The sequence below is a fragment of the Aotus nancymaae genome, unplaced genomic scaffold (assembly GCF_030222135.1).
Source record: "Aotus nancymaae isolate 86718 unplaced genomic scaffold, 86718_ANA_hifiasm-v0.15.2.pri h1tg000046l, whole genome shotgun sequence".
Classification (NCBI taxonomy): domain Eukaryota; kingdom Metazoa; phylum Chordata; class Mammalia; order Primates; family Aotidae; genus Aotus; species Aotus nancymaae.
In genome coordinates this window covers 18,699,118-18,725,717 of record NW_026988460.1, presented here as the reverse complement: position 1 = coordinate 18,725,717, position 26,600 = coordinate 18,699,118, and the positions used below count along the sequence as shown (strand labels likewise).

Genomic DNA, 26,600 nt, shown 5'->3' with positions numbered 1-26,600 from the left:
TCCTGAGTTCAAGCGATTCTCCTGTCTCAGCCTCCCAAGTAGCTGGGATTACAGGTGCATGCCACCATACCTGGCTAATTTTTTGTATTTTTAGTAGAGACGGGGTTTCATCATGTTGGCCAAGCAGGTCTCAAACTCCTGACCTAGTGATTTGCCCACCTCGGCCTTCCAAAGTGCTGGGATTACAGGCATGAGCTACTGCGCCCAGCCATCTGCTGGTATTTTGTAAATAGTATTTTCATTTTCCTTTAAAATAAATTGTTTCAATTATTTAAAAAAAATAGATGGCAAACCAATGACTATGCCAACTTAACATGGTGATCTTGATGATTGCTGTCACTTAAGCATTATTCAAGTGTCAGTCTCCATGGAAACTGCTCGATTGTAATGAATGGCAAAGCATACATGGGTAGTCATGCTAAACAGGAAATCAACCTGCCTGTCAGTTCCCTTGTGACTTTTCCTCAGATACAGGAAGGGAAGACCTTAGGATCTGGCCCATTAACTGACTCAGTAGGCAAGAAATGACTGAATCAAGAAACTCAGACTGTAGAGAAAGGTTAATGCTGAAATGTAGCCCAGCTTCCTGTTTTTGTCAATCTTCTCAAGAAATGCATTTTTCTCTTACTTGGCAACAAGATAGAATTTTTGAGGCTAGCAAGTGAGGAACCATAGAGAAAGAAGTTTTCTATCTAAGTGGTGCAAAACTTAGTTCTGGGCAAGCTAGAATGTAACTTCAGTTAATTTAAGCTGCTTATTATGAGAAAAGTAACATGTTTTTCTATAAGCTTATACTCTCATTTCAATTCAGTATTAATTTTTAATTTCATTTTCAATGTCAGTCACATAAATCATTGATTTTTGATGTTATTGGTGTATTATACATAAAGAATTTAACCTTTTCCAAAGAGAGGTCTGGCTCTTGGGAGATGATCTTCACTGGTCTGTGTGTCTCCTCCAGCCAGATAGTGACAATGTGATTTAGGGTGGTGATTGGTCATGCAGAAAAGACCACATTGTGATTTATGGCAGAAGCTTTGGGTCACATGGCGTCGGTCAAACTAAAGACTGAGTTCAACCACATAGGCAATTAATCAATCATGTGAACATAATAGAGCACCAATAAACACTCAGAACTCTGAGGCTCAGTGAGCTTTCCTGATTAGCAATACTCTGTGCATACTGTCACACAAAGATACAGGAAAGTAAGATGTCTATGACTCCTTGTGGAAAGGACCCCACATTTGACACTTCCCTTGAACCCTGTCCTATGCACTTCTCTTGGTAGATTTTAATCTATATCCTTTCCCTGGAGACAAATTGTTAAGTATAACAGCTTTCACTGAATTTTGTGAGTCCTTCTAAGCCAATTACCAAAGCTTATGGTAATTTTGAAAAAATCTCCTCCCCAGTCTTGTAATTGGGGATAGTCTTAGGAAGTGTTCCTTTTAAAGTTTGTAGCTCGCTTAAACTCTTGACACACATACAAAATACGACTTTCTGCATAGGGTCATACATGTAATATATAGACAGAGATATCTTTGAAAAGATCTCAAAATAATGGCCTTGTGTATTGGAGAAATTTTCCTCTTTTCCATAGTACAGATAAACGATCAAAATACAATCAACTTAATTTAGGGAATATGGCTCTAAAGAGATATAAGCAACCTACTTGTGTTTTCTATGCCTAAGGGTATAGAAGTCAATCTGAGTATGTAGGTAAGCTCTGAAGTTCAAGTCAATGGGATTTATTATGGGTGGTGAAGTGGAATTGAAAGTTGAAACCAGTGTTGTTGCTTTTACCTCTCATAGATCGTGCATCTCCTTCTGCTTCTTTCCATCTCTACCACCACCTCTGCAGTCAAAGCCAACACTGATACTTCAACTTATAAAATATTTCCAAGCTGAATTGTTCCATGTGTCAGCTAGAGTGATTTATTTTAGAAACATAATTTAGATCATGGTACACTCACCTTCTGTGTTTAAAACTCTTAAATGTCCTCCCAGTGCTCTTAGAATAAAGACAAAATATTCCTGAATTTGTCTGCAAATATTGGTGCCACTTGATGCATATCAATGTCCCAGGCTTTATCTTGAACCACACTCCCTGTGGCTCTCTTCTGTCTAGTCACACTGGCCTTTCTGCAGTCTTTTACATTTACCATATTTCTACAGCACGGTCTTTACACAAGTTCTCTTTGCCTAGCTTTCCCACTCACTTTGTGTTTACTAATGCCTACACATTGTTCATGCAAACCTTTCTTTTAAGAAAACTGCTTTGGGGCCAGGTGGGGTGGCTCACGCCTGTAATCCCAGCCCTTTGGGAGGCCTAGGTGGGCGGATAACGAGGTCAACAGATCAAGACCATCCTGGCCAACATGGTAATACCCCATCTCTACTAAAAATACAAAAATTAGCTGGATGTGGTGGTGTGTGCCTGTAGTCTCAGCTACTCAGGAGGCTGAGGCAGGAGAATTGCTTGAACTCGGGAGGCAGAGATTGCAGTGAGCTGATATAGTGCCACTGCACTCTAGCCTGGTGACAGAGCGAGACTCCACATTAAAAAAAAAAAAAAAAAGAAGCTGCTTCTGACCTCTGTAGCTTTGTTTTATAATTCCCTATACTTCTTATTCAGAGGTTTTTCACAGTTGCAGTTTTGTATTTGTTATCAATTGGTAACCTGTGTCCCCAGCTAGAATGAGTGCTTTGGAGTTGGGTGGATCCATGGTTCTGCACTTTTCACAATGATCTCATGTCATTTTTATGTAGGTAGGCTTCAGACTGAACTTTGTTTAGATAATTATTGTGAGGTAGGATGCTAGCAGCTGCCACTCTGAAGTTATTAGCTAGAATGAGTAATCATAGACTAAACATTGCCACCCAGAATCATAATTTGTATCTAAGAAGTTCTTTCAGATGTGTTTTGCCCTGGTTGATTTTCCCTGAGCATTTTTTTTTAAAAAGAGAGACCTTGGCATTCCAAGGATGACATGGGTAGGAGAGTTGGCCAAGGTGGTGCCATTTTGGGCTTCAGTAATATGCAGAATGTATAAGATACTGATCCCTCTAGACCTTGGCATGGCTAGTAAAGGACTGGGATAACCTTGCTTAACATGTCAAGCCACCAGAAGTCTTGTCTGGGGGTCTGGGCTCTCTTGAAGGCGTGAACAGAGAAGGAACTGGTGATTTGTCCCAGGGTTTCCATAATTAAGCAGAACAATTAGGATATCCAACTTTTGCTATTCTGCCATAAAGTGTGGCCAAGGAGGTACTCTATCCACCTGGACATGAGGTTCAGTACATGTGTTCAACTGCCCAGGGTGAACAAGAGCCCTGTGGATCTCCAGGATATGCCCAGAGAGCCAGGCAGTTGGGAACATCATGGCATGATGGCTGGATGGGCGTTCTGGCAGGTCTAGGTCCAGTTGCTGATCCATATATTTGTGTTCACATATATATCCAATACTTCTTTCTATTGCAACTGATGTACCATTTTAATAGTGTCCTGTCTAGCTCCATGACAACTGCTGCAATAATCCAATGTATTCAGCAAATTAAAATATCATTATTTTAAAAACTTGAAAGAAAAAAATGCTTGACTAGGATTCAAAATTCATTCATATTATCAAAAGATATTTTAATATATTTTTCAATAAAAGAGAAGCTATTGGATTGTTCAAATATAAATTCAACTGTTACACATTTCTGAATTGTAGAAAAAAACCTTCAAATTTTTTATCATTCACTCAGGAAGTTTTTCATTTATGCTCTCTATAAAGAATTAGAAGAGAGTATAACCAAAAAGTCTTGACAAGAAAATTTTTATAACCCTTTATGTATATAAGTTGATGTTAAATAGCTGTTCATGGAAGCAAGCCTGAGTTTTCTTTTAAAACTTAGAAAATGTTAGGTTTTGAAGTTTGATACAAAATAAATATTCAATCAGTTCTTTAAAACTTTTGAATTTAGTAATCATAGTTAAATAACATGTGACTTTTTTTCAGCAAGCTTTACATAGTTTCCCAAAATCCTCTCCAGTTTACCCAATGTGCTTTATTGATATTATCATTTTTGTATGAACTAAGACAGGAAAAATCACTGTTTTAATGGATGCATGGAATGCACAAACGACCTAGTCTATTTTGTGTGCTGGTCTATAGAACCCAGCAGAAATGATGGACAGGGTTAGAAATTGGCTTCAAGGAACAAGAGCTACTTATTTTGGAGGCAAGATAGTATGAAGGGACAGTTTCATTTTGACAACAGCTTGTCGGTAATCATTTTTGAAAATGAATTTTGTAGGTGGCCTCAAGATACAGAACTTGGTGCAAGCTTTATAAGAAGCCATGTGACCTCAGTAAATTATACAGCTTCTCTAGGCCTCCATTTCTGCAGGTGTCAATTATATATTATAACAACTAGCCCAAGGGTAATTGTCAAGCATGAATGAATTATCTTTGTAAAAAGCATGGTATAGCACCTGTGCCTAGTAAGCAAATGGGAAAGACTGGGCCAGATGGTAGTATGTTCCCTATCACTAGAAGTACTCAAGCATATTATGGAAGGTCACATTTTTAGACTGGCACAGTTGCAATCAAATCTTTAATAACCCTAAGAGCCTCTGTATAGCTGAAACTCCCAGACTGGAAGTGGCAGAGCTGTCTCTAGAATAAACACCACAGCCTGGGTTGTAGGTTTTCCACCAAAAAAAAAAAAAAAAGTCTTAATGTGAAATCTTTCAATGAATCCCCATGAGAATTTTTTAGTGAGAACGTTGATGAAGACCCTTGCCTTTCTTAGGAAAGAACTTATAGTAGCATGCATTAGACTTACGTTGGGGGCTCATTAAAACACAGATTAATGGATCTCAACCTCAGAGTTTCTGATTCAGCAGGTCTGGAGTGGGACCTCAAAATTTGAATTATTAATAAGTTTACAGACGTTGCAGATGCTTCTGGTCCTGAGATCAGAGTTGAGAACATTAGAGCAGTGCTACATTGAAACAATACTTCTCAGGTGTGGCTGACATTAGAGTCACCTGGGAAGATATTTAAACTTAAATCTGTATGGAAATTTACCCTAAACCAGTTATGTAGAATCCTTGGTGATGGAGCCCAGGCACAGGTGTATGTTAAAAGGTGTCCAAGTGATTCAAATGAGCAGTCAGTGCTGAGAACCACAGAGACAGAATATCCATATTTTAGCTAGTGATCATCTTGCCACTAGATCCTAATGTTGGGTTAATTTTTCCATTAGTTTTTTTTATGACTGTCTTTCTCTTTTGTATTTCTTTGTCTTTTTTTTAAATGTCACAGTGACATTTGCGAAAAGAAGTGTTTTTGTTCTCTGAGTCTGTTCCAATAAGTTGCATCCCCTCCTCTTCCTAATTATTCAAGAGCTGACTTACTGTTAGCAATTAGATGAAAATCTGTAGCCTGTAATTAAGATCAGTATATATGACAGTACAGATGGAGTTTGAATATTTTATTATTTATGCTTTTATTACTTTGTGTTTTTAAATCATTGTGCTTATATGAGTAACTTAAAGCATCTTTTAAGTGAAATTGTAACTTGCAGTATATTTTGTTTTCTGCTAAGACAGAAACACCTTCAGATAACAATAGCCAATTGAATTGCACCAAGTTTTCATATTTCATTTTTAAGGTAGTTATACAACAGCTCTTTGAAGCCAGAGTAAAATGTTTATGACTAGTGGACTCACATCTGCCATAGGGGTTAGGTTTTTAAATCAGCACACATGGCAAAGGCTGTACATTTCAAAATTTTCTTTCAGAATCCTTTAAATCTACATTATCCAGACTGTGCTCCCAAGACCCACATTATGGGCATCACCCAGGAGACTGTGAAAAATGTGGTGTCTCCACAACTTATTGGATGTACACCCACAGTTTAACAAAATCCTTGGGTGATGTTATGGACATTAAAATTTGACAAGCATTGTCTTATTCATTAATCACTAAGGCCTGAGTTTTCAGTAGCTGAAGAGTTCACAATTATTTACTTGGTTTCTCTTTGCAGTTTAATTGAGGCTTCATTTTTCCTTTTGAAATGGAGGCCTGACTCTGGGTTGGACAAGGAAAGTAGGAAGAACAGGTTTTTTATTTCTTTCTTCCCTGTGCTCTCCCTTTTCTTCTATATTGATTTTATGTGGTCCAATACATGTTACCTGAAAATGCATGCATTGAAACTCCCTTGTATTTTATATGATTGTGTAAAAAATGGATTGCCCATCTACAATAGGCTTGCTGATGAAGATGCAATGGCAAATGGTTCCCACTGTCATGGAGCTTAGTGTTTGAAAATGTCTAATTGAAGACCATCAGTGCTTAGCAGCCCTTCAATACATGAAGAATACTGTGTTCTGTTCAATTTAGTGTTCTGTTTCCAAATACCTCTAGTGAAGACCATCTGTTAGGAATCCCTGTGAACCGACCATCCATTATTTTCGCCAAAAGGGAGTTTTCTGAGTGAAGCTCCTACCCTACTACCACCAGTTTAATTATACTTCTTCAATTCTTACTGAGGCCTGAAGGGACAACTTGAAATAAAGGCAACCTCATGTATCTTCTGTATGAGCTTCTAGAACCAGGCATCCAGTGGTCAAGGACAATTAATGGCATTGAGAATGAAAAGCATCTTTGGGGACAGACTGGGCAGTGTACCAAGGGGGTGCCCTTTATCATTGTGCCAAAGCTTCTTACTCATGCCCAATCCCAAGCATGTCAGGATGTTCACGGTGCCAGTTCTACATCTTATATCGGCAGTCTCCAAATATTCTAAAGAACTTCATGCATCTGTTCCCCGGGGAAAAGGGAAAAAATGGGCTTTATTTTTCACTACCCTTATGGGATTTTATTGATTGCATTTTTTGGATTCTTGCTTTCTGTTAACAACTGTCTTGAAGAAGAAAGCTTGTCACCTATGAAGGGAAGGAAAGAATGGCCTGTGAGATGAGGACTGATCACCTAATCCCAGGATCTGAATTTCTTACCTCTTAAAACTATTTACATTCCTGCCAGCTGTTGGCTGTCCTTAAAATGCCGCAAGATACTTGTCAGTGTCCTTTCTTTCCTAACAATGTGTGGCAGATGTTTGGGGTTTCATGTCTTTAAATACCTTTCATAGTGCAGAAACTGCATTTCCTGGTGGCTGTTATCCCGTACAATGGCTGTTGTATAATGATTTATCGTGTTTAATAAGAAATTACAACTTGCTTCTGAATAAAAGGAACAAAGCGCATATTACAGGATATTTGTGACTAAATCTATTTACTATTTATAAAGAATGTAAAAGCTTAGCAATCTGCTTCAAAGACAAACTGTCAAGCTTGAAAAAAAAAACTGCAGTTGTTTAAAATTTTAAATCTTTAGCCGAATGACTGATCTAGACTGAGACACTCTATTTGAGTATCTTTTTAAAACAAAGCTGTTGAAGACAATTTTCTCTGTTACCTATTTTCTTTACTACACCGCAAGCTGAGAGCTTGGTGGTGTTCCCAGGAGAATTGCTGATGTTGAGATGCTTAGATCCTACAATTCCGGCTTACACAGTCCTTCTGGCTGTCATTGAGACCACAGAGATGTGTTGTTGGGAGAGAGGGGCAGGTTTCTGCTTTGAGTTCAGGGGCATTCACTGAGTTGTGGGGATATGCCCTTGTTGAAAGCAGGTTGTTTTCTTATTTGAACACAAGAGATTTCTAAGAGGTTCCAAAGGAGATCTGATCTCCCAAAAGTAGTAGACGATTCTCCTAAATGCTAGTTGACAAGGGATACCAATTTCTGAGTATCAGGTATGCATCAGATCATATCCTGGGACTTTAGTCTGTGCCATCTTACCCAGTCTTGAAATAACTTCCTTACAGAGGGTACTGAAACCCTGTGTTGACAGATGAGGCAGCCTAGATGGGAAGATGTTTGTTTCAGTGTTGTGCCCGGTCCAACTCCAAAGCCTATAACTCTGACCCTAGACTGGCTCTCTAGTCAAAGATAGCTCACTTGCTTCCTCTGGGATCGAATAACTGTTTTTAGGCAATTAAGTTATTCTTTTTAAGAAAAAAAATCTGTTTTGAAACTATAAAGTTGGTTAGAAGCTTAGAACTGCACTAGATTCAAAATGCTCATAGCAGTCTTACAAAGAGGGCTAAGAAAATACTTCTTTGTAATCCTTCCCAATAACATGATTTAAAAAAAAAAAAGGAGTCAAAACAAGTAGCAGGGGAAAAAAAGCTGATTTTTGAAAATAGATGATTTTCATGATTAGGTCAGTGTTGTCTACTCACCACCAGAGGCATAGTTCAAATGAGATCAATTTGAATCACAAATTTTCAAAGTAAAAAAAAAATTGTTTCATAAAAGTAACTCATTTATTATAGAATTTAGAAAGTACATAGACTTTTTTCCTGATTATAAGAGCTGCTCTAAATACTTTGGTTTGAAATGTGTATGTAGAGAGTTGAAGGGAGAATACATCTATTTTCTCCTATTGTCACCAATTTCTAGTAAATACTTCTGTAGAGATGTCCTCTCTAAACTTTATGTAACTATGTTCACATTTACATGGTGACCTGGGGTCTGATGATGGGGCTTTCTCAGAAAACTAGGTGGTCAGTTTTTCCCCAGACATAGCATCTTTCTTACCTGAAATCAAACTCTGAGCTTTGAGCTTTCAGGTCAGGATTGACTGTAACCCAGGGACCACTAAGGTGAAGTGGTTGCCTGAACTTTTCCACTGTTCTGAGAGATTACCCTTTGCCGTCAGTAGCTTTGGGATTTTTGAGCATAGATTTTTATAAAGTCTGTGGACATACCCTCTTCCTAAGCTAAGATCTGCACATGTACCCCAGAACTTAAAGTATAATAAAAAATAAATAAGTGTAGAGTCTCTGAAAATACCTCCTGCCCTAATGCTTCTACATACTATCTTTTCTGCTACTCATCAGTTGTTAAACCCCAATTGGCCCCTTTATCTCTATGGGGTAGATTCCTATAGCCTTCAGAAGAGAATTTGTGAATATTCACAGCTGAGTTCTAATTGTTTTCTCTGCTCTTCTCCAGGCTTACACATCATATAGTAGCCCAGTTGTACTTAACTGGGAGTAATTGTGCCCTCAGAAAACATGAGGCAATTTCTGGAGATGTCCTTGGTGCTCGGCATTGGGGTGGAAGTCAAAGACACTGCTAAACACCCTATGATGCAGAGTACAGCCCACTGCAACAAGACTTGTCCAGGCCCACATGTCAGTAGTGTCATGGTTGAGAAGGCCTGTGGTCTAGCTGTACTGGAAAACAGACCTTCCACAAACACACCATGTATTTACCAACCACTGGAAGGTAGTCCATTCCTTAGAGCATGATCTCTGGGCCCAGACGGCCTAGGTTTGTCTCCAAGATCCCCTACTTATTAGCTTTGTGACTTTGAGAACATTATTTAATATCTCTGTACCTCAATTTCCTTATCTGTAAAAGGAGCCTAATGATATCTATCACATACAGTTGTATAATTAAATGAGTTAATACTTATTAAGTACTCAGAATAGTAGCTGGTGCATGGGAAGAACCCAATATGAGAGCCCAATATAAGAACAGCATAGCTGCCACTGCTGCTGCCACTTTATGTGTTTGGACTTTATTTAGGACGATTCTTCTGCGCAGAACACCCTCTCCCGCATTGCCTCATTCTTTAACCCATAGTTAGAATTTCCCCTTGCAAATGGCCCCCGTCAGCCATCTTTACATACTTCTAGTATAAGTGGATGTATAGTGCCTGGCAAGGAGTAATTTGTTCTCCCTTCACCTTTTAACTGTAAGCCCTTGGAGTAGCTACAGCTGCTCTATCTCAGCTTTACATGCAGAGTTTCTCACAAGAGTAACCACTCCATAAATTAATAGCAAACTTTTCTTTCTTTGCAGACTTAATATAACCATTTTAGTAAGCCCCACAAGGCTATTTTTTGAACACAAGAAGCCTGGTTTTAAGTAGAGCATTTGCAGTACCTTTATAACCCCTGCGGTAATGGCAGAACCTCCTTAATAGTTGGCACTGAAAGCCAGAAGCATAATGAAAGTGCAGAGTGGAATGCTATTTCCTCCCTCAGACACAAGACAGACACTCATCTTCAGCTATGTCAGCCTTCTGGCCTTGGGGAGGCATACACCATGAACTTCTATGTAGAGCTAATAATTTGCTCCTTCTTTTAAAGCCCTCTATCTTGATTCTCCATTCTGGTTTGAGCTAGATAAGGCAACGAGTGGCTACTCACTGCAATGATCATCTGTGAGTAGAAGAAACCAAAATAATTTTGTATACTGCATTGTAAATCTGAATCTTCTATAATGAGATAACTTTTTGTTCTTTCTTTGGCTTAAAATTGTTTTTTTCTGTTCAAAAATATTATGGCTCTTTAATGAAGAAATGCTGAGGTATAAAGGAATCAGAAAGATTTCTAAAACTTCTGTCATTAATACCTTGGGTCATTTTCTTAGCCTCCCTGAACATTACTTTATACTTCTATAAATGAAGATAATGACACCTAACTCAGTGAGATACCCTGAAGATAAAATGAGATGCTGAATTTACAAGCACATAATAAAACAAAACTATAAAATGTTACATAAGGGCAAGTTGATTGTAATAGTTAATTGATATAATTTTAAAAAGTTATATATATCTTTCTTTTTGCCTATTTTGTACTTCAGGACACAAACTCATTGAAGCTGTTTCATTGAGAAGATTTAGAAGTCAATACTTTTTTGCAATGTATAGCAGATATACAAATTCATAGAAAGAAAGACATCTTTCTCTCTCAGTCCTTTAGCCATTTAACAGCTTGAGTTCTGTCTGGAATGAGACCTGAGATGCTGAGGGAGGTTTCTCTTTAGCTGTAGTGTACTCAATCCGATTGATAGGACCGGTCTGGAACTGGGATTAAATATCTTTTGCTGGTTATTAGTAGCTTTCCATGCTAGTTTTAAATAAAAACTCTCCCAATATATAAATTGATAGCAGAAACTCCTCTAGTCAATGTATAACATTTCTAACTGTTCATGATTCACATAAAACTTCCAATCATTGAAAAATAGCCATCTTCAGTCCTCAGCTTGAATTGTGTTTTCCCTTTCAAACACTTACAAAGCAACTGCCAGACAATGTTGCCAAGGGCTAACCATGCACAGAAAAATATAAGACATGTCAATTTGACTTTTTGAGGAAAAACAGAATTTTGCAGCTGACACCAGAATCCCAAAGTTGGCCAATCACAAGTGAAAAGTGCTTGAAAATGCTCTGTTTGAGGTTGGGTGAAGCCTCTGTTCATATCCTTGAATATTTAATTTGGCTTTTCTGCTACTGAGGAAACATGGCATGACAAGTGAATATGCACATTACTTCCATTTGGGTGGTGACTAAGAAAACCATTCTCTCTTAGACACAGGGCCTTACTGTAGTCATTCTTCATGTGCTGACCACAAACTTGCCATCTTGACTCCTTTTCAAGAATTAGGTTCAACTATAGAATGAATAAATAGAAAGCATTATAAATAGCTTGTGAAAGGAATTAGGGAAACCTTCTCAACTAAGAAAACATTTCTGGTAAACTATTTTTGTTAGCTCACAGTATATATTGTACACTCTACAATATAAATGGCTTTTTAGTAGAAGCTACAAAAGAAATGGGTCTAAACACTCTGAGAGACCTATAAACAATACTCATAAGCAATGGAGAGTGTTAAAAAAAACAAGAACTCTTCTATAAAAGACATTTTTATCCCTCTTTTTACCTTCTCTAAGCTATGGCTCAGCGCTGTTTAACTTTTTGTGACAATGGAAATGTTCTTTAACTTTGCCGTCCAACATGGGAGCTGCTAGCTATATGTGCCTATTGAGAATCTGAAATGTGGCTAGTCCAACTGAGGAACAGAATGTTTAATTTTATTTAATCCTAATTAATTTAAATAGCCACAAGTATCCAGTAGCTACTGTATGGATTGACAACTATACCTCAGTTGGTGATAGTCATTAAGGAATAACAACAAATTATTTAGCATTCTCTTACATGACAAGCACTGTTTTAAGCATCATTTCACATGAATTAACTAATTTAATCCTAATAACTGCCCCATGCAGTAGTTACTAAGATTGTACCAATTTTACAGATGAGAAAACTGATGTACAGAGTAGGCAACATGCCCACATCACAATCTGGAGAATGACAAAGTTGGATTTAGAATCCAGGTGTATGGGCTTAGTCTTAACCTGGGCACTAGTCTTAACCTGGGCACTAGACTGCTTCTCCACAAGATCATGACTGATTTATTAATAGCAATAATTACTGAAGACTGTCCTGACCATTTTTACTACCTGATTGGGCAGAAAAGCATAGAAAGCATAAATGAAGATTTAAAAATCATAATCTCTTTGGGGACTTCAGGGCTAAAAAAAATGTGGAGTTCCTCTGCTGAGTGACTTGATATGATTGCATAAGGTTTATCAACACACTTTGCCTACAAAGGGCCAGGCCTTGTGGCCGACTGAGTGCAGAAAAAAAGAATATTGACCCAGCTTCTTATTGAGTGTTGTCATAGAAATTCAGTTTTAAACAAAGATGATGCTATGTTTTTCTGCTCCAGTCACAGAGCTCAACAATTAGCTTCAGCTTTATTTAGTCTACAACACCAGTCTAGAGAATCTCCTGAGAGAGGACCTTGATATAGCTTTCACAGTGCTAGCCTACAGTGAGGGGTGACTTCTTGGGGATGTGGTAGATGCCACTTGTGCAATAAACCAAAATAACTTTTCAAAAATCAATCACTTTAACACCTTGGAAAACACTTTGCTCTGTAAGTGATCACCATCACACCAATACCATATTTCACGTTTCTTATCAAGGACAATTTAAAAAATAAAAATGTTTCCCAAGCCTGGATGTGCATCAGTTTCACTGGGGAAGCTTGTTAAATACAGGTGACCTTTTGATGCCCACCAGGTTGGGGGAACAAATGATTTAAATTAGACTGACGTATAAACTGAAATGTACTTTAGAAGGTTTGCTTTTGGCAAATATCTGCCATACATAGGATTTTTTAAATTGGTCATTGGCTTTTCCTTAAATATCTGAGTACTAACAGGTACTAATTTTTAAACATCACCATGATGGTGAAAATGTTGAATGTATTTCTGCCTAGAGTCAGGAAATATGTGTTGTGTTATGAACTTAAATGAAGACTAAATGTGTTTAAATGTGATTTCCCAGATAGCTCATTTGACAATACAGCGAAATTTTGGCTTTAAGGCACCATTGCTCCAAAAATGATCAATACTAAGTAGGTTGAAGACAAGACGGGAGATGTATTGATATTTCAAGATGTATTAGAAAATCCTGCAGGTTGTTCCAAATAAAAATTAGATGCAGATGGATTGCTTGACATTCTTAAACTTTATTATGTGTGGTACAGGAAGACAATGGGTACAAGAGATCAAATAGAAGAGTATCAGATGGGAATCTCCAAAATCCTTTCCTAGAGGAAATAGAAACAGAAAATCCAGTTAATTTCAGGTGACACCATCACAATACTGATGGTTAACATTTGAATAGCTATTGTGCCAAGTTCTGATCTAAGCCCTTTACCTTTATTTATTTCTCACTACTACCATACGAGGTTATATTTTGCAGATGAGGAAATTGAGACACAGAGAGATGATCTTTTCTAAAGAGTCAGCATTTTCTTGTTTGGCATTAATGATAAAGTTTCACCTACTGAGCCCTTATTTGATCTTTCCCCACCTGAATGCTACTCTTCCTGCTGACTTGACCCAGAAAAGACTGAGAATCCGGTACCTAGGAAGAGACTGGCTTTTCAGTATTGTATCACAGTAGATCACAATAGATTACAGTAGGGATCTCTTCATCATTTGGTATCATTGATCTCTTCCTTAAATAAAGCTCCTAGACAAGATTCTACTGCACCATGATCTCAAGACATCTTTAGTGCAATTTCCTTAACTATGTTGGAATATTGAGAGGATGTTACTGGCATGAGAACTGCCCATGACTAAACTCATGCAAATAGGATAAAGTATCTTTCATTCATTAAGTTCATTGGTGGGCTGGGTGGCAAAGCTTCCTCAGGACACTTAAAAGGATAGACACTTGCCTCAGACAGTCACTTGACTAGATGGCAGCTCAGATGGTTAGTTGCAGTTGCACCTTACACCTGAATAAAAATAACAGCTCAAGTCTCAGTCTGGACTTTGGCAAACCATGGGAAATTAAATGCAAATGAAATTTGCAAACATGACAAAAACAAGGGAAAGAGGAATTAAGTTCCAAGAACAAAAATGTAGCATTTTTCATGCTAACCCTAGGATACCAGCTTAATCAAATTTTCAGCTCAGATTGATAATGACCCTTGCGGTCAGTTTCTTTTATAGAGTTTTCCCATGGCAAAAGCAGAGAGAGAAGCAGGTGATGAAGGGGTGTGGGGAATTATCTTTTCTCATTTTTGTTCCAGGGAATTGCCATTTTTTAATGCTAGCATATCTTCTGAGTTTAATTACCTTTGCTCATGTTTCCATGCCAAACTTGATTACCTGAAGCAGAGGCAAGTCTGCTTATAACCATCTGTATATGAAGACTCATGGTTTGATTTCTGAATGGCTGAACTTCATTCCAGATGACCAGTAGATGTCAAATATGATCATCAATAGATGTCAATGAATTCGGAGAATTAAACATTTCCAGCTCTAGGAGATGATGTTTTTTGTATAATAACAGGAACTACAGTGTTAAATTTTTTAGACTACTAAAAAAATCCAAGAGGAAGTGAAATTATATCTAGTGGTCTTTGCAATACTTTCCAAAAAGAAAAAAAAAAGGAAGATGCATCTCACTTTGCAGTGGCCCTGAAGTCAGATTATGTTTCCCTCCTTGAAACCCTGGAGGACCTAACTAATCTTTAGCAAATTGAGGGCCTCTAGAATCAACTTATGAGAGCAAGAAATGATGATGAGCTAGATGATGTAGACTGGGACATTTTACCCTATTCCATTCCATTTCAGAAAAATTCACTAGAAAGACCTCTGGCCACAAGACCTGAGTACAGGTGTCTACTCTGCCACTCACTGGTGTGTGTTACTAGGAAGTTAATTCACTGCTCTAAGGCAGTTTTTCCACCTGTCAATAAGACCTGCCTTAATGGATAGTTGGGTACATTCTAAACTTTGCAGCAATAGTGAAAATATGATGAAATTAACATAATTAATATTATTATTAAATTGCTGTAAATGACCATGATAGGCCCTTAGAAGACTGAGATAAATGAGTCTGGCCTTCCAGGGCAGTCCCATATTTAATATAAGTGCAATAAAAACCAAACTTCAGTGTACCAAGGAAGATCTTTGAGAAGTTTTGTTTATTGATTTTTTTGTAGGATCTTAGCCTCTAAAGGAAACCGAATGTGTTTTCATGAGCTAGGATTAAGGGAATCTGTTCCGCTCAGTCATTATTCTATCACTCAAGACATACCCCAGAACTATTATTTGTACTTAAAATGTTTTTCAGCTTGCCAGCCAGCCAGGAGCTACCTGTCGAAGTTAATCACATGTAGTGGTTCATATATCAGACGGTATGAGCCTCTCTGTGCCATAGCACCCTTGCTGAGTGACTGATAGCCTTCTCTGTCAATTTCACCAAGCCAAAAGACTACTAATGATGCATCAAAAGGCTCCAGTAAACTATCTTGAAAATAGAGATTGTTGTACCTAGAGATAAGGTTGCCTGACTTTATTGGCAATCTAGATATCATGGCTTCCAATTCTGAGAGTCTATGATAGACAAAAAATGTAACCAAAACAAAAGGAGAAAGGAAAGCCAATTAAAACACAGATGAGCAGAGACCAACAATGTTATTTTATGTACCCTGTCATATCCGCAGCCAGCTCTTACAAAAGAGGGTTTTCCTATACAGAATCTCATGTTACCTCTATGGTACCTCATCAAGATTAGCTTATTTCCATCTTACGAAAGAGGAAACTGAGGATTGGATAGCATGACTTATCCACAATCAGAGATCCATTGCATGATGAAGCTTATGCTACCCCAAGTAACAGAGCCAGAGTGGGACTCCCAGTTCAGTTTTTCTTATTCTTGACCAGAGAAAAGGATAGCACATGCAAGGCTATAACCGATACTTGGACCAACACTTACAGAAAATGGGGTTGCTGATCCATGTCATATTTTTCTAAGTGTTGGGTCAGCTCAGGAAGAACAAGCTTTGGAAATGTTTTCTCAATCCTCTTTGTGCAAGCTGAGTCCTCAAAGGTTACTATGAAAGAGGGCAGAGATATAAAGGGAATTGAAAACTAATCTTCAACTTGAAATGAATGAGAATAGTCATGTAGATCATAGAGAGAAATAATGATTACCTTTGATTCCTAGAGAAAGTTAATTTAAAGTGTATCCAAGTTCCATTGTACAGCCAAAAAAAAATCTGCAAAGTTGAGATACATCTTTAGTAGATGGAAACAAGAGTCACAAGGGTCACCATCTCTTGAATATTGGGAAGATGCTCATTCACAATAATTGGGGGAAAGAAAGATTTCAGAGATTAACTGATCTTGGTTTAGGATACACAGTTTTTTAAAATGCAAATGACATTTGATAAAAGACAAATCTGTCCTACATGACAGTCTTTAAGGAAATGCACTCAATAGTCAGAAAACCACCAATTTGATTGCTTATGTTTTTGTGTCTACCATATTAAAATCCATAATTATTTGAAGCAAGTCCTGAGGATCCATGTCCAATGGAATCTTTCAAGTTCATGTTCACTTTGAAAGAAAAATGGTATAGATATCTGTAGTCCATGAAATAAAATAGGCATAAAACTTTCTTGGTTTATAAATAGGTTTAGCACAACAAAACAAATTAATTGCAGAAGCCCAGATGTAGCTCTGACACCCATTTTAGGAGCTGTACATTACAACTACATCATATTTTTGAAACTTGTGACATCAGTTTAAACATTGTCTTTTTAGAATTGTCTTTGTGTCCTTATAGGCTTTATTTGGAAGACTATAATTCCACGTGCTCAGGTTGTAGAGTTGATATTTTATTATTGCTAGTAAATATTTTCTTATAAATGTTTACTGTGCACCTACCGAGTTCTAGGTAATAGGAGCCTTTGGTATGGGAGGTATTGTACTGCACTCATTCCAAGCACATTTTCTCACAGCCTGGTGCTTACTAGCTCTTGTACTTAAAGGCACGAAGACAAAGAAGACTCAGCCTTTCTATGCTCAGTTGCTTTCTGCATTTCATTCCCTAAAACTATCTGCCTCAAAACCCGATGGTCTCACATAACTGTTTTCTAGTACCAGAACGTGTCATACTCTCTTCTACTTCAGGTTCTTTGTGTATACTTCCCCTACCTTGTGTGCCATTCCATATATGGCTGCCTTTATTTTTTTATTTTTTAAAGCAGCTCAAGCAAAGCATACTGGGTGATGCTCTCCACCTGTAGCTTGATGATACTTCGTACATACCTTGAGGAAGAGCCCCTGTTACCTTTGAATCTATTACTTACCTTCAAGTCTTCCATAAGATCTGAGCTCCCTGAAGGCACTGTCCCCTCCTGTCCCCGACTCCTAGTCAGTTCAGGGATGGCCCAGAGGAGAGGTGTTTTGCAAATATTTCTTTGATTGATTCAATTTAAGGACACTCACACAGTAAACAGTCTTGACCAGATAGGGCAGTGCAATGCATATAATGTAAAACTTGACATAGTTTTTGTGACTTTGAGGTATGATGTGTACATTTCTTTTATGCAAGGAACGAGAGAAGTAGTATCCATATAAACATTCATCCATCCAGTTACGTTGAACTCAAGTTGCAGAACCAAGACAGCAGATATCAACTGAATTTTGAAGATATGCTGAGATATCAAACCTTGGCGAGAGAAATGATGGTGTCTCAGAAACCTCTTAGGCAGAGAGAAATATGCCAAAATGATTTATAGCTGCATTTATTCCCAAGGTGATTCAGTGTCAAAGGTCAGATAACATGTATTCTTTGCTATACTTACAGTGTCCCAAAATGAAGTTTAAGTGGAGGTGGTCTCCCGTTACAGCAGAGATATCACATTGAATGCTAAAGAGGGAGAGTCCCAACATGGTACTAAAACTTGCACTGCACAGTTTCAAAATGCTTAAAATTGCCAAATCTTCCCATTCGTTATAAGAAGCCAAAGATTATTAATTTTTGTAATACCATTCAATAATGGATGTCAATAATATAATTCAGGTACTTGGCATTCTCGCAAGGCTCAATTATACTCTCAAAGGTTTTTTAATCAAAATACCATCCTAGAATGTGAAAATTTACCTCTTAACAAAACTTATTTCCTGACCTGGTGATGGTGATGATGCCAGGTGCATTGTGCTTTTTATTTTGTACCTAATTGCATTTCGACATAATGTCATTAGGTTGATAACACGTTGCAGAGTTTTAAAATTTATAAATATTCATGTAAAGGACGCAGAAAGTATTGATTCTGCTGATGACTTTTAATAACTAATACAAAGGTGAAGTGGCTCCTCCCAAGTAGCAGTGCTGCTGGGGCCTGGCCCAGCCCCAAGCTCACCTCTTAAGCTCCCAAGCAAACCCTGATGCTCCTGCCCCAGGGGGAAACTTTTCCCTTTAGAGGTTCAGTGTCCAGGGAGCTCTATGATTGTGTGAATGAGGTGTTTGTCACATGAGAGTGCTTTTAAACAGAGGCATGTTATGGAATGCATTTTTAAATCAGGCTTAGCTTATGTTCCATCTGAATTTGAACCTACTTCCTTCAAATCCCTATAAGCAAATGTTTGATTTGCTATATATAGCGTTCCTTTGTTGAGACATGGTACCTGACACTGAATTTTAATAGTGCAGTAGTATGAAAGTTTACTCCTGAATTTATGGTTAGCTTTTTACTGTTTTGTCTCCCTGAAAGCAATCACTTAGAAATGGATTTGAACACATAACATTAAGAGACTTCTTTTATTGGTCTCACAAGTTTACTAGTCTCATTATTGACCTGAACAAGTAAATCACCTGCTCTTTGAATTAATGTAACTTAAACCAACTTCTATTCCAAATTATTTTGAAATAGTTCTACAAAATGTTTATCATTAGTTTCTAAAGCCATATTTAAATTGGTCAGAAAAGGAGACCAAATACAGTTATTATTTGTATTTGGAATACCATTTCGAAACAAAGATGAGAAGAAATAGAATAATGAACTAATGAAAGCCCTATGATATCAGCATAGGAAACAGATCAGTCCACATTATTAAGGAATTATTCCTCTCTCTTGGTATGACCTGCTTTCTATCATCAGAATCTCTGAAGTGAGACAATTCTAGCTAACAGTTTGAATTTACTTCTTAACCTGCATATCCTGAAAGTATTTTTTAACCAAAAGATTGACTTAAAATATTTTCATCTGACTCCCTTTAAACCAAAAGGGATCAACTTAGAAAAGAACAAAAGAGAATTTTTAATGGATTGAGATTAAATCTATCATTTTTACTCAGGGAAAATCCCTTCTTATTTAGTCTCAGTCAATCTCATGTAAAAAAGACTATTAAAGTGATGAGCTACAGTGTTTTGACAAGCACTTGTACTGCAAAAAACTTGAAATCTCACTGGAATACAGTTACATATTCACTAGGAGAAAAGAATGCCCTATTTAAAAACTAGGACAGATCATGTTGATAAGGGTAAAGGAAACAACTATCTGAACAATATACCCTAAATTAAAGGCCGAGTTGCTGGCATCCGTCTAAAGTCAACAGAAAATGTAATTACTCTTTGGAATTACACTTATCCTGTCTTACCATGCTAAACGGATAAAAGAGAGAGAGAGAGCAAGATATTATTTGTATTTAGAATACTATTACACAAACAAAGATGAGAAGAAACAGAATGGTGATCTGATAAAAGTCTCATGTTATCAATGTAGGAAAGAGAAAGACTAGTCTACATTTTTAAGCAATGTTTTTCCCCCTCCTGTGGTATGACCTCACTGCTTACTCTCTTGGAATCTTTCTAGAGACAGGACTTGCTATTTTCTAAGTACAATAGGAGGTTCAGAGAAAATAAAAAGAGAATTTTTTATTCAAAGCTACCACGTGACTCTAATAACTTAATCCATGTTCTCTACTGTATGTTTTCCATTGTTTAGAATGCCCTGTTCCATGTGGATGAGAATGCTTGCCATAGCAAGTGTTGTTTTCCACTGTCTTGTAATATTGCTTAGGCTGAAACAGGGTGAGGATAATATTCTTTCAGAGTATATATTCTTGAGTGAGAGTCTAAAGCAATATAGAAGCATCTGTGGTGAATCCATTATTATTCTTATGCTAGCCCACTCATGCGGCTGGTTCACACATCACACAATACAACATAATTTTCTCTAATTTATTTATTTGAACACCCTTGGTATTTCTTGGTATTTCCTGAGCGTGACCAATATTGAAACTAACCTTTAGACCCTTGTGGTCTTTCATTGACCCTTTCTCTACTTTTGTGTGATGACTAAAGTTGTTTCAGTGTTTGTCAAAGGCAGAACTATGAGCCACAAATCATCATCAACATATTATCAATCCAAAACAGTAAACCTATTTATTTTCTGCAGAGAAGGAACCAAGACAATTTTGGGTTAAAGATGGTAAGGCCATTTGCTGCTATTTCAATGGATACTTTTCTGGGAATGTATACACTTCCTTGAATGTATTTAGTAAAAATAAACCAGAACAAACATTTTACTAAGATTGCATTTATTAAGCATCCCCCTTCTCTCCTTGTAAGTTTTCCACATTACCTTCTAAACCCAGAGTAGGAAATCATACATTGAGAAATAGTTTCTCACCATGGAAGTTTTAAAGTAGAGAATGTGTCAGAATGACTTGCACCAGTTCTCTGCAATTACTGCCTGGTTGTTCAGGAAAGACAAATGTGTACATACTCATAAACACGTCCTTTAGAAAATTAAGCAAGCATATTACCAATGGCAGCTGCTGGCACTAAGCTTATAAAATAGATCATCTTTGAAAATTCATTTCTTCCTATAGACATACTTTCAGGTAATCATGCACAGTTTCCACTGAAACATTTCTAATTCTCATTGGAGACAAGAACACATAAATAAATAAGAATTAGATTGTTTTCTTACCTTTTGGAAAGCAGTCAAAAGCTATACTGTTGGTGGGATAGTGTACCAAGTAACAGACTTTTGTACACTTTTTCTTACTGGTGGTATACAGTCTACAGGAAAAGTAAATATATAGGTATGTATAAAATAAATGTGCATACAATATTACTTATTATTATTTTCCTTTTGGGAAAAGGCTGCGATAGAGACCATACACATTATGCCCACTCTTTTGGTGGGTTCAATAGCCTTTAGTAGACCAGGTCACCTCAATTCAGGTACCTCTGAACATGGGAGTACTGGTGCCTCTTGAGTTAAGGGAGTTGGGTTTTACTTGATTGAGTTAGAACAGCTGTGGGAACCAGCCCAAACATAATTTATCTACCTACTCAGAGCATTATTTTCTTCCTGTTGCCAGCCCTTTTTTCTCAGCCTAGTCCAGATACACTTTCCAGCCTGTGTGGTTAGTCCAAAAGGATGAAACAAGTAACATAATGTTGAGAATGTTAGGGATCCAAACAAATGAAGAAGCAAAACAAAACAAGAACCATAACAAATTAACACAGCACAGAAGTATGTTCTAGAATTTTCTAGGCACCATTATTTGTGTAGAGTTTTGGTGCCCACATCCATTTTCCAGCAGTCTGAGTTGTTGTTTTTTTTAATCACATAGCTCCTTATATTGACAGTTTTATTTTATGTAATAAATTTACTTTGTTGATAACAGCACAAGTTGTTAGTTATGTATTCTCCTTATAGTAGATGCAAAAATAGTAGGGCAAGAAAAACACCATCAGAATACAATTCCATATTTTAAATACCTTATGTTATATTTTAGGTGCAAATTGTTACTCTAACATGTGCTTCATCGTACAACATGTCAATTGACTTCAACCAGTCTTTTATGTAGTATATGTCCAGTCTTTCTCCCAGAGTGAGTTCATCAGTCACATCTCCACATTCAAGAAAAGGGTGTGTCCCTCGCTGTCCACCCACCTACCATCTCTACTTGCTGCTGACCTGCCAGAGTAAACTCTCTGTATCTAGCTAAGGTCGTTGAAGTATTTCTCTGCACTGCTTGCAGGGCATTAGCTTAGAAAATGGATGGTAGCTTAAGACAAAGGTAGCTTAGGGCCAGGCCTCTCTTCACTGTGCACTGTGATCTGTTACCAAAGAAAGCATGAGAGACAAAGACAATTTACAGAGCATCTTCTAGTTGATACCAGTCCAGGTGAAGAAGGCTGCAGTTCTTATCCACCCATCCCAATAAAGCCATGCTGCCTCTTAGTTAATATTATCCATCCAACTTGAAAAGGATTGTCGTGGCCATCCATAAGCCATAGCCCAAGCACAACCATGGCATCTTGTTTATCTGGCATCTACAAGTTGGCCATGAACATACATCTACCAAGTGAACTGTGGAAAGTGCAGGGAAACGTGCCAAATTCAGGATGCAGGTGGGAGAAGCAGTTTGGGGTGCCCTTCTTCTTACACAGGAATGTGAGAAGGCATCATCTTGGCCAGATAGAAAGCTATCCAAATGAGGCCAGGTTCTTTGAAACTTCTAGCCATGGAAGTCTTATTTGCATAAACAAAATTCTCTAAGTAGTTGAGCTACAGCTTTATGCCCTCTGAGCTTGCTATTTTTCAATCTAAGTGCAGGGACCAGAAAGCATTGGCCCGACTCTGGGTATCTAATATGCCAGCAGTGCACAGATACATTAAAATTTTGAGATTTACTTTTTGTTTATTCCACACATAATGGAGTTTTTCTTTCATACAATGGACTGTTAGCTAAGGAAGCAAACTAAGAGGATAATTACATTTCTTGAGGAAAAAATATGGTAGTTTAAATGCCTGCCCATATTAAGTCAGCAAGCAAATTCATTTTTATGTAGACATGTAGTTGCAGTGTGAAGTTGGATGAGTAGAAGCATGCATGCACCAGATGGCAAACTGCAATGATGGAGCAGAGCTGTTAAAAATGAAAACACTGAAGATTGAAGTACATTGAGACTAAGTGTTTAGAGCAACAATGAATAAGAGGACATTTCTGTTCCACTATTTACTTTGTAGCTCATAGTATAAACTCTACTTCCTCTCAGACACCCTCCCTCAGAAAATATTCTACAGAATTTGCCCCTTAGACGAATTCCCTTTTTCAAGTGCATGGGCTGTTTTTGTTTGTTTTTAAGCAGTCAGCTTAAATTCAGCAAATAATGTCATTCATCTTGGTTACCAAAGTTTAGATATGGGAAATAATTTTAGCTATATTTGGTATTAGAATATTATAATGTTACCTAGTGTAGCATAGTCATGTCTGTTTTTATTAATTGAATTTTTCACTATTGTTCTTTTCCTATATACAGGCATTTTTGCATTGCTGGGGACTGGTTTTCCAAATGTCATTGCTGTCTGTGATGTTACTTTTTCCTTATTAGCGGCTCCTTATGAGATCATTTTAAATGACTATATGTTGTATGTTTGTCTCATCTCAAATGCTTTATTTCTTTGAGTTGACTTTGTCCTAGAACAGTATCATTGCTAAAACTTTGTAAGCTATATCCAATGTGGACTCAAATTGAGTGTCCTAGAATAAAAGCCTTGTCAATTTCTAGAGTTACACTGTCCAACATAGTAGGCACAGCCACAAGTGTGTTTTTAAATGCACTGAAAAGTTTATGTAATTAAAAACTAAGTAAAATAACAAATGTATTTTTTCAGTTGGGTAGTCATATTTCAAGTGTTCCACAGCCACATGTGCTAGTGCTTACTCTATTAGACAGCACACACGTAGAACATGACCATCACCGCAGAAAGTTCTATTGGACAGCTTTTGTGCAGATAAGGTCTTTGGATTCTTTTTTGGGACCTTTGAGAGCTGGGTCATCAGAAACCCCAATGTTTGGAGGTACATGAATCTCCTCCTATGGTTCAGCAAGTATCTAGTTAAAGTTTTCATGGTGTTTTAGGGCGTGTCTACACAATAACAAAAGAGCTAAAGCAATTAAAAAATCTTTTCAACTGGTGGTGAGAAAAAGGCTCTATTTTATTTTATTTTTCTGAATTGTTTACCTTGGCTCTATGTAGACACTAGAACAACAACAACAACAACAAAAAACCCAGTGAAACTTTTTCAGGGGAAGAGATACCAAATGAATTCCAAATGGAATCACTGGAATACAATTTTTGAATTAATCAGATGAGGCCTCTACCTGGGCAGCCTTCTTTGAGCTCAGGTTACTCTTGTCTTTGTAGACAACACAAGCAGTAATACATTTTACCGTATGTTTAAAGAATCTCCCACCAAGCATCATTATATTCTGCATATACAAACTATATTACCAAATAAGGAAACCAAAAGAGTAATTTCTGCATTAGAATTTTGACATGCCATTCATATTCTAAGAAACAGAGGAGCAAAGAGGAACAAGCGTGGGTTGAAAAGTCAGACCTGGGTTTTAGTCCAACGTCTGCTGTTAACTACACGTGTGGCTTTGGTAATGTCACTTAATCTTGTGAAGCCTAAGTTTCTTCAGTACAATGAGAATAACAATTTCTATTCTATAGATATACTGTGAGGAGTAAGTGAGATCTTCCACACAAAGCATTCTGCATAATGCCTATTTCAAAGGGTACCTTAGGCTAACATTTAGATTTTAACAACCAATGTCATACCCCAAAAAGTCTCAACAAGGATTGTACCTCATAATTAAATAGCAACAGTAGTAATGTTTTTTGAAAGTTAATAATTCTGAAATAGCATAGTATTGAATTGTCTAAATTCAAAACTTTTAATTTGGTCTCTTTTTCCCCAGTACATATAGGCTTCCAATTATGTTTCCTGCTTATTGACTTTAAACAGTATCTAGTTAAATTTTGTGTGTGCTTGTGTACAAAAATAAAGCTGTTATTGGAATATTTGTAAGATAAGGGTTTTGTGAAATGCAAATTTGACAAGACAACCTATAATAAAAAGCCACTAATTTTAAATAAACAGGTATATTTATTAATACAGGTATAGGTATAATACATACACATGTGTTCATGTAAATTCTTCTTTTGAGGAATTAGTTTTGTCTACCCCATGGTGTTTAATCTACATTTAATTGCACCTTTATATCTACTGTATCTTAATAAATTACACTGAAATTTATTTCTAAGCAAAGCTTTTTGCCTCTTTAGGAATGGAAGGACATTGACATTTAGTTGATATAGTATTTTCTAGAAATAATATTTTATGATACACTTATGACATAATTCTTATCTCTTTTGTAAATAATTATGTTGAGTTTTAGAAAAGTTCAGTGACTCTTAAAGCCACACAGCTGGTAAATAAAGTGGTTTAGATTTGAACCCAGGTATGTCTCAACCCAAAGCCTCTTCCTGTATCACACTGAATGCCACAGCAATTCACCATCCACTTGCTCCCCTCTCAATGGCCCACTTTCTCTGGAGACACAACAGAGCCTATCATTCATTCTGTTCCTCCCTTCTCTCAGTACGTTCCTTTAGCCTTGTCCTAGGATCTCTTCTGTCAAAAAGTCAACGTGGAGCCCACAATGTTGTTAATTAACTTTGTTACTTTGTCCACATATTTTCAAAGTATTTCACAACATTCACTCAACTACTCATAAATAGAGATGGGCCAAAATCATAGATCTTTATGTAGTATTTGTCAGGATCAAACCCAGTTGGCCTCTTGGTTTTTAAAGATCTCTCTCTTATTTGCACAGCAACAAGGATTTCCTCAAGAGTATTTAAAATTGAGACTTCCTTCTGTTTGGCATTAAGCCTTTGACAACAAGATTAACTTATAACTGAAATATAATATGTCATAAATGGCTTAATGAATAACCTGAAATCCCTTCTGCCTTAAAAACAAGAATTATCACAAATATTTGAATCTGTATCACTCTACATGCAACTAGCCAAAATATTCCTGGAAAACAAATCTTAGAACTAGTATTTTAAATCAAAATTTATTCTTATCACCATATTGTTAGTAAAGTTAGCAATTGGGAATACTAAGCATTTAACCTTTGAGCTTGTCTGGTCTTGTGTTATTTACAAAGTGATAGCTATGTATCCATTTACCTGGGCACATTTGCAGGCATGACTAAAGGCTGCTAGGGTTTTGCAGATGTGCCATATAATAGCATCTTAAATTCAATATTTTTTCCTTAATTTCTTCCATAAGGTTTGTCTTGCACAGAATAAAACTCTCCTCCAGTGATGTGGTAGATGTTTCTCCCTCAGGACGATGCCATTATCATGGTAGTGTCTGGCCCTGTGTACCTGGATTAAAGTTTGACAACTTTTTCCAATGTTTTATACGTTTGTTTCTAGAAGACCTACTTAGTAAAAAAAAAAATAGCTTTCTCAACATGCATG

General features: G+C 37.1%; 1 protein-coding gene across 3 annotated transcripts in view; it reads right to left on the bottom strand.

The window, feature by feature from the left end:
* The window catches only part of GRM7 (glutamate metabotropic receptor 7), an 874,508-nt gene that overhangs the window by 32,496 nt on the left and 815,412 nt on the right, over positions 1-26,600 (bottom strand). The window contains exons 10-14 of one of the 3 annotated variants that reach the window (XR_010337226.1): positions 21,228-21,319; positions 16,438-16,502; positions 16,220-16,337; positions 14,169-14,228; positions 13,343-13,532 (exon numbers count right to left, since the gene is read on the bottom strand). The exons of 1 other annotated variant lie outside the window; for it this stretch is intronic. Coding sequence is in view for 1 of the 2 variants with exons in the window: in XM_064361953.1 (XP_064218023.1) it covers positions 21,249-21,319 (71 nt within the window). In the remaining variant the exon portion in view is untranslated. Of the gene's footprint in view, positions 1-13,342; positions 13,533-14,168; positions 14,229-16,219; positions 16,338-16,437; positions 16,503-21,227; positions 21,320-26,600 lie in introns of those variants that run through there. One more of the 3 variants, XM_064361953.1, reaches the window with a different exon arrangement.